This window comes from Siphateles boraxobius, unplaced genomic scaffold (assembly GCF_051911475.1).
Source record: "Siphateles boraxobius isolate OS27281-9 unplaced genomic scaffold, OSU_SipBor_1 22, whole genome shotgun sequence".
NCBI lineage: Eukaryota > Metazoa > Chordata > Actinopteri > Cypriniformes > Leuciscidae > Siphateles > Siphateles boraxobius.
Window position 1 is genome coordinate 23884050 of NW_027508833.1, and position 13416 is coordinate 23897465.

Consider the following 13416-nt stretch of genomic DNA (forward strand, 5'->3'; position numbering starts at 1 on the left):
TATCTTGCCTTGCAGACTCAAAAACAAACTTGAAAAAAGAGAAACAAACAAAAAAAAAAGGATAGACCAAGCGATCTTTCTTATGTAAGTCCTTGCTGTACAGCTAAGCTATTTACAACCAGAGAAGCAATATCTTCTTCCCCAAGCTTCTGATAAAAAAGTTTGATAAAAACACATGGTATAATAAATATTAGTGAGAGTAGACATTATCATTTGTTTAGGCCAAATTTTAAGGCAGCATCACACACTTTATGTCTTAGACAATTCTAGAATGCACTACACTAAGCTTCATGAAAAAAAAAAATCAAATTAGAATCAATTTGTAGTGGATTGGAAGAGCAATATCTGTGAGATGTACAGAGATGTAGATTGCTATGTAGAGCAATCTAAATTGGTGACTCGTGAAGTCAAGATGCTGCCTGAGCAGACAGTAGGCAGCAAGTGAACTTAGTAGGTTTAGGAAAAGAGCTCATGTGTAATCTGAAGTGCAGTCCATTTAATATATTGTATTATTGTGCACCTGGGTGTCAATTCTGCTAAAACATATATTTACATAAAACTCCAGTGAATTAGAAGTCTGGGTTGTGAAACACAGTACATTAAATCAAATGCAGTCTACTCTCACTAACTGTAATGAGCGTGATACAAGTAAAAGGGCATCTGCTTGAGTTTGGAGCTATGTTGCAGTGCCCATGCTGTTGAGCTCAGAACTGGAAGAGCAGCTATGCACATGTTCAGGGTCCTCCTCGTGCCCACGGCCTCCTCACTACCTGTGCTGGGCCTGTAGTGACACCCGCATTCATCATCCACAGCTGTCTGCTTCTACTATAAATCTCTGTCTACAGTGCCTACCCACCACTCTCAAGGAATTAATAGCCCTCAGGTCAAACAAGGGAGAACATTTGGAAATCGGTATTGATTATTTACTAGTCAAGCATGCCAGGTGGCCCTTTGTGGATGTTTTGCATGGGAGCTCGGGGCAATGAGGTGCAGAAAGGTCTAGATGGCCTTTGGTCAGGCTGACCGACATGGTCAGGCTAACAGGTAAAACTCGCTCAGCCATTTGACTATCGGCATAATAGCATCTGGTCTGGTTTGCAGCTTAGAATCATAACCAACCACACAGTGATAATTTCGTCGATGAGTAATTTGTCAATTTTCATCAACGCCATTATTTCACTGACAAAAAACGAGATGATAACCAAATAAAAACCCGTTTTGAATGTCAAAAACTATCTATCGTCATTTTCATCAAAGAATAACAACAAGACAAAAATGTTATCCTAGTGAAAATAAATATATTAAAATTAATTTGAAATTAATTTATTTTATGCTAAGTATACTACAAATTAATTTACATATCTATGTACTTAATATAAATACCCTGCAATTGTACTTTTGGTATACTAAATTGGTATACTTAAAGTCCGCTAAATTACAACAACTATTTTTGTACTTGATGCACTTTAGTTATCCGGAAGTAGTACTGAGGTCCAACTAAAGATATAATTAAGTATATTTAATTATGCTAAAATGGAACAATTGTAAGTATATTTTAAGTACACTTTAAATATACTGCATTTAAATTATACAGTGATAATACTATTCTTACTAACAGTGACTTTAAACACATTTTAGGCTTAATAATTAAGAAATGGGCATTGTGCAATAAAGAAGTACAAATAAAGTTTAATTATAATATTTATATAAGTAAGTCTCAAGAGTTATGTCAGAATGTTCGTTTTGGTGAGTATTCACTTAAACAGACGTTTTTGTCTTAAGTAAACGTAAACAGATGGCAGAATATCGGATGTGTATAAGTGTTCTACATCAGAATAAAGGCGTTATTTATGATTTGTTTTTGCGGACAAAAAGTATTCTCGTCGTTTCATAACATTAGGGTTGAACCACTATAGTCACATGGACTATTTTAACAATGTCTTTACTACCTTTCTGGGCCTTGAAAGTTGCAATTACATTGCTGCTTATGGGAGGGACAGAAAGCTCTCTGATTTCATCAAAAAATATCTTTATTTGTGTTCCGAAGATGAACAAAAAGTCTTACGGGTCTGGAACCACATGAGGTTAAGTAATTAATGACAGTTATTTCATTTTTGGGCAAACTAAGCCTTTAATTTGAATCAAACAAAAAAAGAAAAATCATTTAAAGTTCATGACTGAATAACTTTAATAGCTTTGATAAGAAGATTAACCTACATTTCATTTATACACATAAATATGCTTGCTAACATAAGAAACCTACAATCTCCACTTTCACAAATAACTTATAAACACGTGAACTATGGGAATAATTATCATCGGCATATTCTTCCTAGACATCTCTGATAGTTCACACAAAAACAAAACATTCTTTCATCATTAACTCTCGTGTTGTAAAACCTGTACGATTTACTTTCTTCTGCATATAATAAAACAAGATATTTGAAGAATTTTGGAATATTTCATATTTTAATTTTGTATTTTTATATTCTTCATTTTATTTAAATTTTAACAAACTTTAACAAATTTAACTTACACTTATTTAAACTTGTTTGTTTCAGTTGCCAAGGCATTATTTGTCATTTTAATTAACATTTCTAAGTGTTTTCCCCTCAGTATTTATATTTAATTTTATATCAGCTTCATTTCAATTACCAAATAATAATAATAATAATAATAATAATAACAATAATAATAGTGTTTGTTAAAAATAGCAACACTGCTAAACATTTCTTCTTTTATGTTCCACGGAAGAAGAAAAAACTCATTCAGGTTTGGAATGACGTGACATAATTTGTGAACATTTTGAAGTGATGCAGTGTTTTATTTCACCAACATATTTTAAAATATACAAGATACATATCCATTTCGTTTGAACACTACATGACTGATATTGAAGACAGATACCTCTCCTGCTTTTTCAGGCTGGCCAGTATTCCAGCTCTAAGCTTTTGCCAAATATTAACAGTCCTGCGGTGCTTACTGAAACAAATCTGCTGGATAGAGAATGAGAGAGAGAAAGGGAGAGGCTGGGGCAACCTATCTATCAGAACTCTCAGACCTGTCTCGAAACCATAGAGCGGTGCTGGCTCTGGAGCAAATGTCCAGAGAGCAGGGACAGTTTCATCCAGCCGGCCCAGCAAAGTGACAAATGACAGTCACCATGCGCACATCCTGGAAACTGATTGTGATGGCGGAGCACAAAGGAAGGGAGCGGATTCCAGCTCGGCAGTGGAGGACGCTCAGTATCCAGTCATTAGTGCTGGCAGACCCCCGTGCAGCCACACACCCCACCATACCCTGATTACTGTCCTTCACGCTCAGATTGAGAGTCAGACACAAGGTGGGTCTGAGGAAGACTATGACCTATCTATACAAAAGTCGGTTTCATTTGAAGAAAGAGAAAGAACTTTATTGTTATCTGCGCTAAAAAAAAAGCTAGTCATCCATTTAATTTTGAAATATGGCATGGTCTTCGATATCCAGTGATTTTCTATGCTGAGACCATTTTTGTAACCTCTGTGCTATATACAGTAAATAGCCAAATGCAGAATGACTGCAGTAAACGCCCTGTGCCACAGGGTGGTACACTCTACAATACTACACTCTACTTCCAATAAAAGACAATATCACATAGGTTTAACCATTACAAAAATACCCCCAGAGCAGACAAAATGTGTAGTGAATGAGAGTAAAATAAATGAATATAAAATATAATAACATAACATAAAATAAAATATATATTAATATTTTTTAATAAAATAAAACATCTAAATTATAAAACTAGACTTTTTGGAAGAAGGTTTTTAGTGTGTTTTAGTGTTTTTTTTTTTTTTACTATTCTACTGTAACTATAGTAATTGCAAACAGAACTACAGAAATTGGAGTCTGGACATTTTAGGTACACTCAACCTCATCTAAAAATGCAATACATCACCCTAAAGATCATGTCATCTGGGTCAAACCCTGTGTGTTTGAGCTGGCACACATGATCAATGCTGACTATACCGTTATCAGTTCCCCAAATCAAATGTGAGGTTTTAACAAGCTGAGAAGTGTATAAAAAAATCTTTTCATCCTCAGGCTCATACAATGGGAAAGAGTGTGAAGAGGAGGAGGTATCTATCATTATGGCCACTCTTGGGTGGGTGGAATGTGTATAAGTTCTGATATCTCGTCTTGAGCAGCTCTTAGCATCCGATTCACCCATCTAACACAGCAGTGTTATGTAAGCATTCGCCATATCGCAGCACATATGAGACTGATTACTATAATCTCTGACATGAGTAGCAGTTTTTTCAAAACTCAGCACTGTAAAGAACGAACGAAATGAGTTTTTTCCGCAAACGCCGATGTTACAGGCCTTTAGCCCTGTGATAGGAGGGCCGGTCTGAGATGGAAACGGCAGTGATAGCTTGATGGCGGGTCATTAAAAGATAGCAGGCTGTTGTAGAGCTCACTGCGAAAAGGAGGTTCTGTTGTCTGCTGTTTGTTCAGCATGAATTAATGAAGGATCTCGCCAGCAGCCGCACAACAGAGTAATTGCCTATTTCCAGCTAAATTAAAGATCATTCCATTTACTGATAATGTTATCCAGACCTGACAACTGAGGAATGTGGAAATGAACAGCTGATCGAAGAGAATGACATCTAACTTCTCCAAACTTAGAACTTAGAAGTTGAGTTTCATTAAATCTACTTGGATCATATTCAACCCCAAAAGCAAAAGAAAGAAATTATACTTAGCTGAAAAGAAACATTACTTTAGAACTACTAAGATTGTTTGCATTTTGACATCTACATGACAACGAAGAATATTTTTTTCATTATTATTATTATGCATATATTTGTTTTTGTTTTATGCATATGTTCTTATCACAGTCATAGTTTTACTTGTGATGAAATGTTGAATTTAGTTCTTAATTTCAATATAATTTATTTTCATTAAAGGTAATCATTTTCATTAGAGTTTAATAATACAATTTAAATGGTTTACAGTCTTTGTTATCATTGACAAAATTAATAAACCTTTCAACAATTAAAACTTTCATCAGTAATTTAGTTAAAAAGTTTAACACTGCATTACTGTTATGTACGCATGTATGTATTGTATGTATACAGTAGTCAACATTTGAAGTGGGTCAAAAAAGTTCATCAAAGTTGTCCTAAGACAAGAATGGGTATTGTTCAAAATTCATGTATAACTTTGATGAAAGGTTTTGATCCACTTCAAATGTTGACTACAGTGTATACATATCTTTATAAATTAAAACCAAATGGTCCTACAAACAGGTTTCATTATCTTTAAGCAAAATATAACTTTTTGTGAGATTCGCCCAATAGAGTCAGCTTGTGGGAACATTTTAATTTTGCATTAACAGATGTCTTCATGCCCAATTGTTCACTAGAATCTCTTTGGGTTTCACTTTTTCAGCATGATACATATCATTATGCAAAGTCTCTTCTCATCCAATCACCTTAGCTTCTTCTCTGGCCTCTAGAACCTTAATCAAATGATTCACCACAATTGAAAAGTCAAATTAAATACGCCTGAAACAATTTCGCGTCGGGGCAAGAAACGTATAACTCCAGCGAATTTCATTAGAGAAACACACCACGGGTTATGATGTCTGCTCTATCCTTTTCACAAGATAAGCTGTACTGAATCTATTATTCTGCTCGGACGGTCTATTCAAACGTGTTCCCTCTCAGCCCAGACAAGGACATGGTGATATGATGCATGTAGATGAAAGAGCGGGAAGGGGTTTGTCCAGACCACCTACCTCTTTCAGGCAACCCATGAAATTGTTGCTGACAGGCGACCCAGGTAAGTCCGCTGTGCTTGGACTTCCTCCGACGTAGAAGAAATCGTCCGATCCCAGCATGGTGTAGTCCTCCTGAGTATAGCCTGTTGTGGTCAAGATGCCATCCACAGATATCGTCACCTGATTGAAAGGAACGACAAAGGGGGAGGAAAAAAATTCCATTCATGAACATCATGGCTGTGACGGCCATTCTACCAAGGAATAGGTTAGCTTCGGTCTTGCTGGTTGCTGTTTGTCTTTGATTGTGGACCAAACACCTGCACGTCAAGATTTGAGTAGGCCGTTCTTGTCTAGTATTCGTAGACATACAAAGGACAGGTAAAGAAAATATTTTGTCGGCATATTTTCTTTATCTTTGATGGTGTTAGAAATGGTTTTCTGGTTTGGGACATTAGTTTGAGAGGTTAGTGTTATGTAACAAACTACAGACAAATTGCTTGTGCTTGTTTTTAGGTTCAAATTCTGTGCACACTGGGTTAGTTGACACTTACATATATGCATGCTTGCAAAATGAGCTAATACTATCACAAATGATAATGCAACACAGAGGTGAGATGGTCTTTTACTAATACAATGTGAATAGTGAGGTATACAACCACTGCAAACATTAAAGCATGCATCTTTTTCAAGCCGAGACGACATGCAAAGGGAAGCAGCACATATGAGGGGTAATGAGGGAGGACACAGGAAGTCATGACCTTCAACACAATACAGACAGGACAGGACACTGGGCAGATGGTGGGTTGATCAGACAAGAGTTGTGGTGTTAGTAACACAAGGACTGATCCAGAATGAACGGGTCGGCGCGGCATGCGCAAACAACTGGAATCAACTGTCAGAGCTCCAGTGCTGAAGTAGCTTTTTATTATTTTGTTTTTATGCTGTTGTTTTCATCACTTTTCTGTTTAGGAAAGCTTCTGCCAGTTTTTTTTTATAGTATTTGATTAAAAAAAAGCGTCCAAAACAAACAAAAAAAGGGTCGTAAAGGAAGTTCAAAGAAAGAAAGGTGGAAAATGACGGTAAAGCTGTGGTGAAAAATGGGATGAGGACATTTGAAATAAAAAAGAAGAAAATCCCAGAAAAACAAACCCCAGACTGTTCTTTTTTTATTTATGATGCCATGAAACCCCAAAAAAGAGAAAGAGGGCCAAGGAAACACACGGTAAACCCAAAAAAAGGACAATGAAAATGATATCTACCAGACAATGTAGTTTGTTTACCATAGCGTGTCCAATACCTGAATGCTTTGAGAAAGGGGAAGAAAGGAAATTATACAATGTAAAAAAGGGTTGTTAATAAAATGAAACTCGAATGAAGTCATGATGAGTAGCACATTAATCTAGGTTCTGGTTAGTAAATTAAAGAATCTAGTCAATGGTTCATGAGTGGTTAGTCTGGGTTCTGAACAAATGTTATCCATTGACAAATAAAGTATATGAGTGAGAGTAAGAATAGGTGGAAAAGAAAAAGAAATATAACGTATTCTCCAGAGTCTGTGGCATATCAATTTTTTTTTATTTTATTATTGCACAATGCACATACTCACTGAAGCAGATACTTAAAAAGCCATTCAGAATACAGTATTTTTCAGCAATAATGTTCCGGATTTTTCTTTGTCTAAACAAATCTAGCTTACATTTTCTCTTTCTTATGTAATGTTTCATAATGCGTTGTTTTCTGCTATAACCGTGAATAGTGACCTCTATCTAGCTGGCTCTTTGTTGTGATTCATATGGTTTTTGACTTTCCACAGGCAATTGTATAAGGTAATTCTAATGCATGTTCTTGGCGTGATAGTAAAACAGCTATTAAACAAAGCAAAGCAAAAAAAAATAAAAAATGTCAGTCCTTGTGGATCAGAGCTGAAATAGCTTGTGCTTGTGGGCACTCACGCCTCCACATGCCCACGCAAAAAGCGACATCCTTTCACTCCTGAGGGGCAAAACCACCCTAAATATTTACATATTTTAAAATGCAGCGCCGGAGTGATTTAACAGTTCACAAAGATTGGCTGTGGGTAAATGGAACGGTTGAGGTTGGTTGGAGCCTCTCGCCGCTGCCCTGATAAGACAGGCTATTTGAAGAAGTGAGGTGAATATCTAGAGGGGTGAGAGAGACAGCCTCTTAAAGCCATCACACCGCTGATAGCTTCAGACAGAGGTAACTGCCTGAGGAAGCAAAACACGAGGCAAGGCAGAAGAACTCAGAGAAGAAATAGTTGCATTAGCATCTCAAAGAAATTAAAGTAGCCAAAAGTGCTAACTCAAACATATACAGTAGCATTTAACTCTGATTTGGATTTTAGCATTACCTGTCTGAGGTTCCGTGTGACTTTCACGTCATGCCAGGCATTGTCGTTGAATTTGCCATTGACAGGCTCGACAATGGCCTCGAAAGCTCCCGAACCCAAGTTGATGACCAACGATACGGCTCCGTCTTTCAGGGCCAGGTTGACGTAGTCTGCTGACTTGCCGGTGTGGAGGATAAGGCCATTTCTTTGCCAGGTCTTGAAGGACAATGTGATCTCGTCACTGCTACTCTGGATGGGGTTCTGAGACAAATCGTAGCAGAAGTACTCGGAACCTCGGAAAGTGGCCACGTTCTCTTCTCGCGCTAAGAGAGAGGAAATAAATGGTGTTAGAGCTTCTTGAAACAAAACAAACCCAAAGATATGAGCTATGGAAGTTTAACAAGATTGACCATTGGAGAAGAGCAATTAAATTCAGGCCAGATGAAATAAAATGAGACAAGATGATGCATAGCAAAATAAGGCAGTGTGGGCAGCAGAAAACACAAAGAGGATGTGCATTTAAAGCCATAAATCTGATGAGATCATCAATGACATTATTTCTCTCGTTGAAGTATATATGCACTAATGTTCAGTGTTTGTGTAGCACATCTGAATCATAATTACGAAAGCTGTAGTGTCCCCCAATCCATCAAAATCAACTCCTCAAACTATGACAATGTCACTGATCGATAAGATCCTCCCAAGATTAAACAGAAGCTGCATCTGAAGTGGCATTTAGACTTTTACACACAGATTATTAAATCACAATATTATCATACACAGTCCATATCAGACACCCCCTATTTTAAAAATACAATGAACTGCAACATTGTGTTCACTAATAACATTCTTTAAAGTCAACATTATAATGGGAGGTTAGCCATTTTACTAGAAAAAAATATAGGGCGTGACTTGAATTTATTTATGATTTGATAGGATAGCAGGTGGTTAAAGGGGAAGAGCTAAAACATAAGTGACATCAGCTAAACAGTCATTTGAGAGGTGGAAGATACGGGTACAATCTTCTTTAATATGTTCTGAATTACGTGTTGAAAAAGTGAAAGAGGAATTTTGATATCAAGTTGACTTTAAATTAAGTTTTAGTGATTGCATGCTAAGTTCACATTGGTCATTGGAATTCAGAGCAGATAATCTACTGCATCCACATTTTATGGAAATAAATTCACTCCTAGTCCCTGTGGTCCCCAGTCCATTAATCACCAAGCTATGGTGGTGTGGCTTAGAGCAGGCAAAAATACACATATTTAATGGAAAGTTCCCCAAACCAACACTGGACATCATTTACATCAGGCAGCCAGAAAAGGACCTCAGCACTAATGGCATCATTGATTTATCAGTGCTTCACTTGGGCCGTCGTGGAGTCGATATATTCTCTCTGGATAAATGTTGACAAAACTATCACACATCCAAGTCTATGCTCCACCTCAGCGATCAGCATTAGTGGATGTAGTATGTGTTTTGACTGACCGGGTAAAGACATCTTGACCTGTTTTGGACTGGACCTAAGGGACCATGAGCGGACTGCAGGGTTGCTGAGCAGGTTTTCTCATCATGGCTGGTGCTGGTGCCCAGCTGTGATACACTTCACATGGTAATAAGCTCATGGTTAAGAATGGGGAAAACTGACTGACGGTGGAACATATTAAAAGCACATGGGATCCTGATGCAGCTGGTGAACACCAAAAACAGACCTTCTATGCAGTCAGAGAGATGATTCAGATTATATCGCTCATCACAAGGATGAAAGAAACAGATTAATGGAAAATGACTGAATGGATAATGGGAAAGAGTTTTGTCCAGCAGGAGAGGGTGGTACCTCATCCATGTGTCAAAAACTGTCAGGTAGACGTACTTGGATACTCATTGAGCAAATCGCACACTGCTGGAGAGATTTTCAAGTCCATTAATATTTGGCTAGGCTGTAACAAAAGGAGCTTAATATTTAGCCTGTGGAGATTACTGGACCGTGCCAAACAGGCTCAAGGAGTTTCTCTAGAACAGATACAAATATACACAATATATAAATGTTATATAGATGTATTTTTTATCATAATGTGTTATATTAATAAAAATAATATATTAATAATAATAATATAATACAACTATATAATGTATTAATTATGTAAAAATAAAATATGTTATTCACAATTTGATATATATATACTTAAAATTAAGTATATCAATGTGTGTATGCATACATGATATTATGAATTAAAATACACAATTAAAATATGCATGTTTTATTTTAAGCATACATATAACACACACACACACACACACACACACACACACACACACACACACACACACACACACACACACACACACACACACACACACACACACACACATATATATATATTATTCACCTATATTAGGTGGTATCATCTTCAAATCATGTTTCAAGAGCATGGATTATTATTGCAGCTCTGTTTAAGAATTATATCATAAAGTGAATATTCCACCTGCATTGCAGTGTCTTACTGCAAACACCCGCACATAACTGATAAATCTCAACATCGGAAGTAAGGAACTTAGATCACCTGCTCGAAACAGAAAGTAAAAGGTTCCAGTCTGCTGAACAGGGCTCAGTGTCTTCCTAGTAGCACATGGGTGTTTTTGTGCGTACATGCTGGCATAGAAGCCCGGTGCCAACACCTCAACAGATGCATTATTACTCCCCAGAGCACGGCTACCGTCAGCAGCATGATTCTGAGAGAGCGGGCCCTCATTTAGCTCCTCAACACCTTATCTCCCTTCTCCTGACTGACTCAAGCGGCAGCCGCATCCCTGAGGTCCTGCCATGCCATTACATCGCAAGGAGAGAGTACTGATCAATTATTAATTAAACAGAGCGTTGTTTTTACTAAATAAACTGCTCCACATTACTGCCAGATGTCCCCCGTACAATCATCTTAAGATCTGAATAAGAGTTTCTGATATGATGTGGAATCGTACAGTGAGTGGAACGGGAAAGGTGAAGGATACTTGAGGGTCAGTAAGGGGAAAAGAAAGAGGAAAAAATATGGACATAAGTGATGTGAATCAATTTAATATATATTAATGTTTTTATAAATAAAGTAACCAAAAGTGCTAAACTTGTTTTATCTTATGCTCACCAAGGCTGCATTCATTTGTTCAAAAATCCAGTTAAGCCTGTAATATTGTAAAATATTGTTACAATTTGAATTGTTTTCTTTTTTAATATATTTTAAAATGCAATATATTCATGCAATGGGAAAGCATTTTTTTTAGCAGCCATTACTCCAGTCTTCAGTGTCATATGATCCTTCAGAAACCATGCCTAATATTTTTTGCAGACTATAGCCATTTAACCAAACATTTAAAGGGCATTAGCCAGATTACTGTTTTTGTTTATCATAAAAGATGATAAATCTTATAACTAGTGGCTGCATTATTGGCATTCATTATTTTGTACATGTTAACCAGTCCATAAAAAAAAAAAATAATAATAATAATAATAATTTAATTCCAAGCCCTAATATACATATAAAGAACGACCAGAAAATATCATTGCTAGCTATTTGGCAAACAGAATAAAATGATTTGCTTCCACAAGCCATGTATTCAATGAATACAGTTTCCAATATGTTGGTAAAGAAAAGTTTACACTGTGAGGATCATAATTAAATTGTAAGGATAATAAGAAGACATATTATTGACCATGTAACATACTGGTAATCAATACTAGCCTTGCAGAAAAACCTAACTGAGATTAAAATATACTGAATGCCATTTATTCATTCCTTTGTATTTGTTTTTAGACTTGCTCCTCTATAATGTCTCCAGCCTATAATCTAGAACTATAATACAGAATAATGTGAACAAAAACCAGGGCATAGAATCATATTCCCCACAGTTTCTGTCTCGCCACAGCACTCCTTTCAAAACAAAACCTTATCTGTATAGATTTTTAATGAAAATCCCCATGAGGGGCAAAGGTATTTAATCTCCTCTATAATGGAGAATGCTACAGAAAGGAGGTTATGCGCTGTGTGCGAGAAAGTAAACCTGCTGAATTATGAAACCTTAATGAAAACATCATTATTAGTCAAATCAGAGATTGTTATCGAATCATAATTGCAATGGTCCGCTAACGCTTTTTCCCTTCACTACACAGAGACGGATAGTGGTGGTACGGTCAGAGACGTTCTCATGCGTAAAGGTGTCAGAGGCCCAGGAGTGGAGAAAAGTACCGTCGTTAGAGAAGCCATTAAATCCAGCATGCTTTGGGGAGGAGACCATTACAGGGTAAGAGCTCTCAACCTGTCAATCACATGTGAGAGGATGCAGGCAACTTTCTGACCAATTGGTCTCTCAACTCCTAAGAACAAAACTGCCGTTTGCCACATAGTGCCCTCCACAGAAATACAGTGTCCCATGAAAGACACAGATGGAAATGATTACAAATGTAGCAAAGGTGCTAAGATTACTGGTATTATATCAAATATCTAAAGGGATAGTTCAACCGAAGATGAAAATTCTATCATTTGTTCATTTCGTTCAAATGCATTTAATACATTTCAAAATGTGACATTTTCAAGAAACCGAATATACAGTTTGGAATAAAGTACAACAAGACTTGTGCATCAGGATTTGATTAGTTTGTGAGAAGTTATTCTGCCTAGTTTGCATCAGGATAAAAGGAGAAACATTTTGATGAAAGATTTGATAAAACCTTTCTTTTTCCACAGACGAATCATGCACAACTAAATCAGGGACATTTAAAGAATTTTATATTAACATTTTTGGTATTAAAAGGTCATAAACTGCTTAAGCAAAATATATTTCCATACCTAACTTTCTGCCCACATTGTAAAATAAAAAATTAAAAAAGTTGTAAATAAAACTAATTATTTGAATGTTTTACAATAAAAAAATTCTAAATATTTATCCAAATATTTATAATATATCCATATTTAATTACATGCCAATTCTTTGCAATTAACTATGAAATTTACAAGCAATTCTGGAGATAAATTGTTTCTACACCTATTTTATTTGAAATTAAAATGAATGAAAATAAATAAAAAATAAAACTGAAAGCAATAAAATAAATTTTCAAATCTGAGGTAATCTGTGATACATTTTTGTCTGATACATTTTCTTGTCTATAGAATAAGCTGATTTTTGATTAACTGTTTTGCTTTAAAACACTATAAGAAAGAAAGATGCTCGTTCTACCGTCAAGCCTTTAAAGTGATCAAAACATGAAAACAGTACATAATTCTCTCTCTCTCTCTCTCTCTCTCTCTCTCTC

At 36.2% G+C, this 13416-nt stretch overlaps 1 protein-coding gene across 17 annotated transcripts in view; it reads right to left on the bottom strand.

The window, feature by feature from the left end:
* Window positions 1–13416, bottom strand: part of nrxn3a (neurexin 3a) — a 302208-nt gene that overhangs the window by 224715 nt on the left and 64077 nt on the right. For 12 of the 17 annotated variants that reach the window (XR_013206632.1, XR_013206630.1, XR_013206631.1 and 9 more), the window contains 2 exons: window positions 8136–8437; window positions 5783–5944 (listed from right to left, as the gene is read on the bottom strand). Coding sequence is in view for 14 of the 17 variants with exons in the window: in XM_077239234.1 (XP_077095349.1) it covers window positions 5783–5944; window positions 8136–8437 (464 nt within the window). In the remaining 3 variants the exon portion in view is untranslated. Of the gene's footprint in view, window positions 1–5782; window positions 5945–7044; window positions 7069–8135; window positions 8438–13416 lie in introns of all 17 variants that reach the window. The other 5 variants (XM_077239235.1, XM_077239233.1, XM_077239232.1 and 2 more) reach the window with 1 other exon arrangement.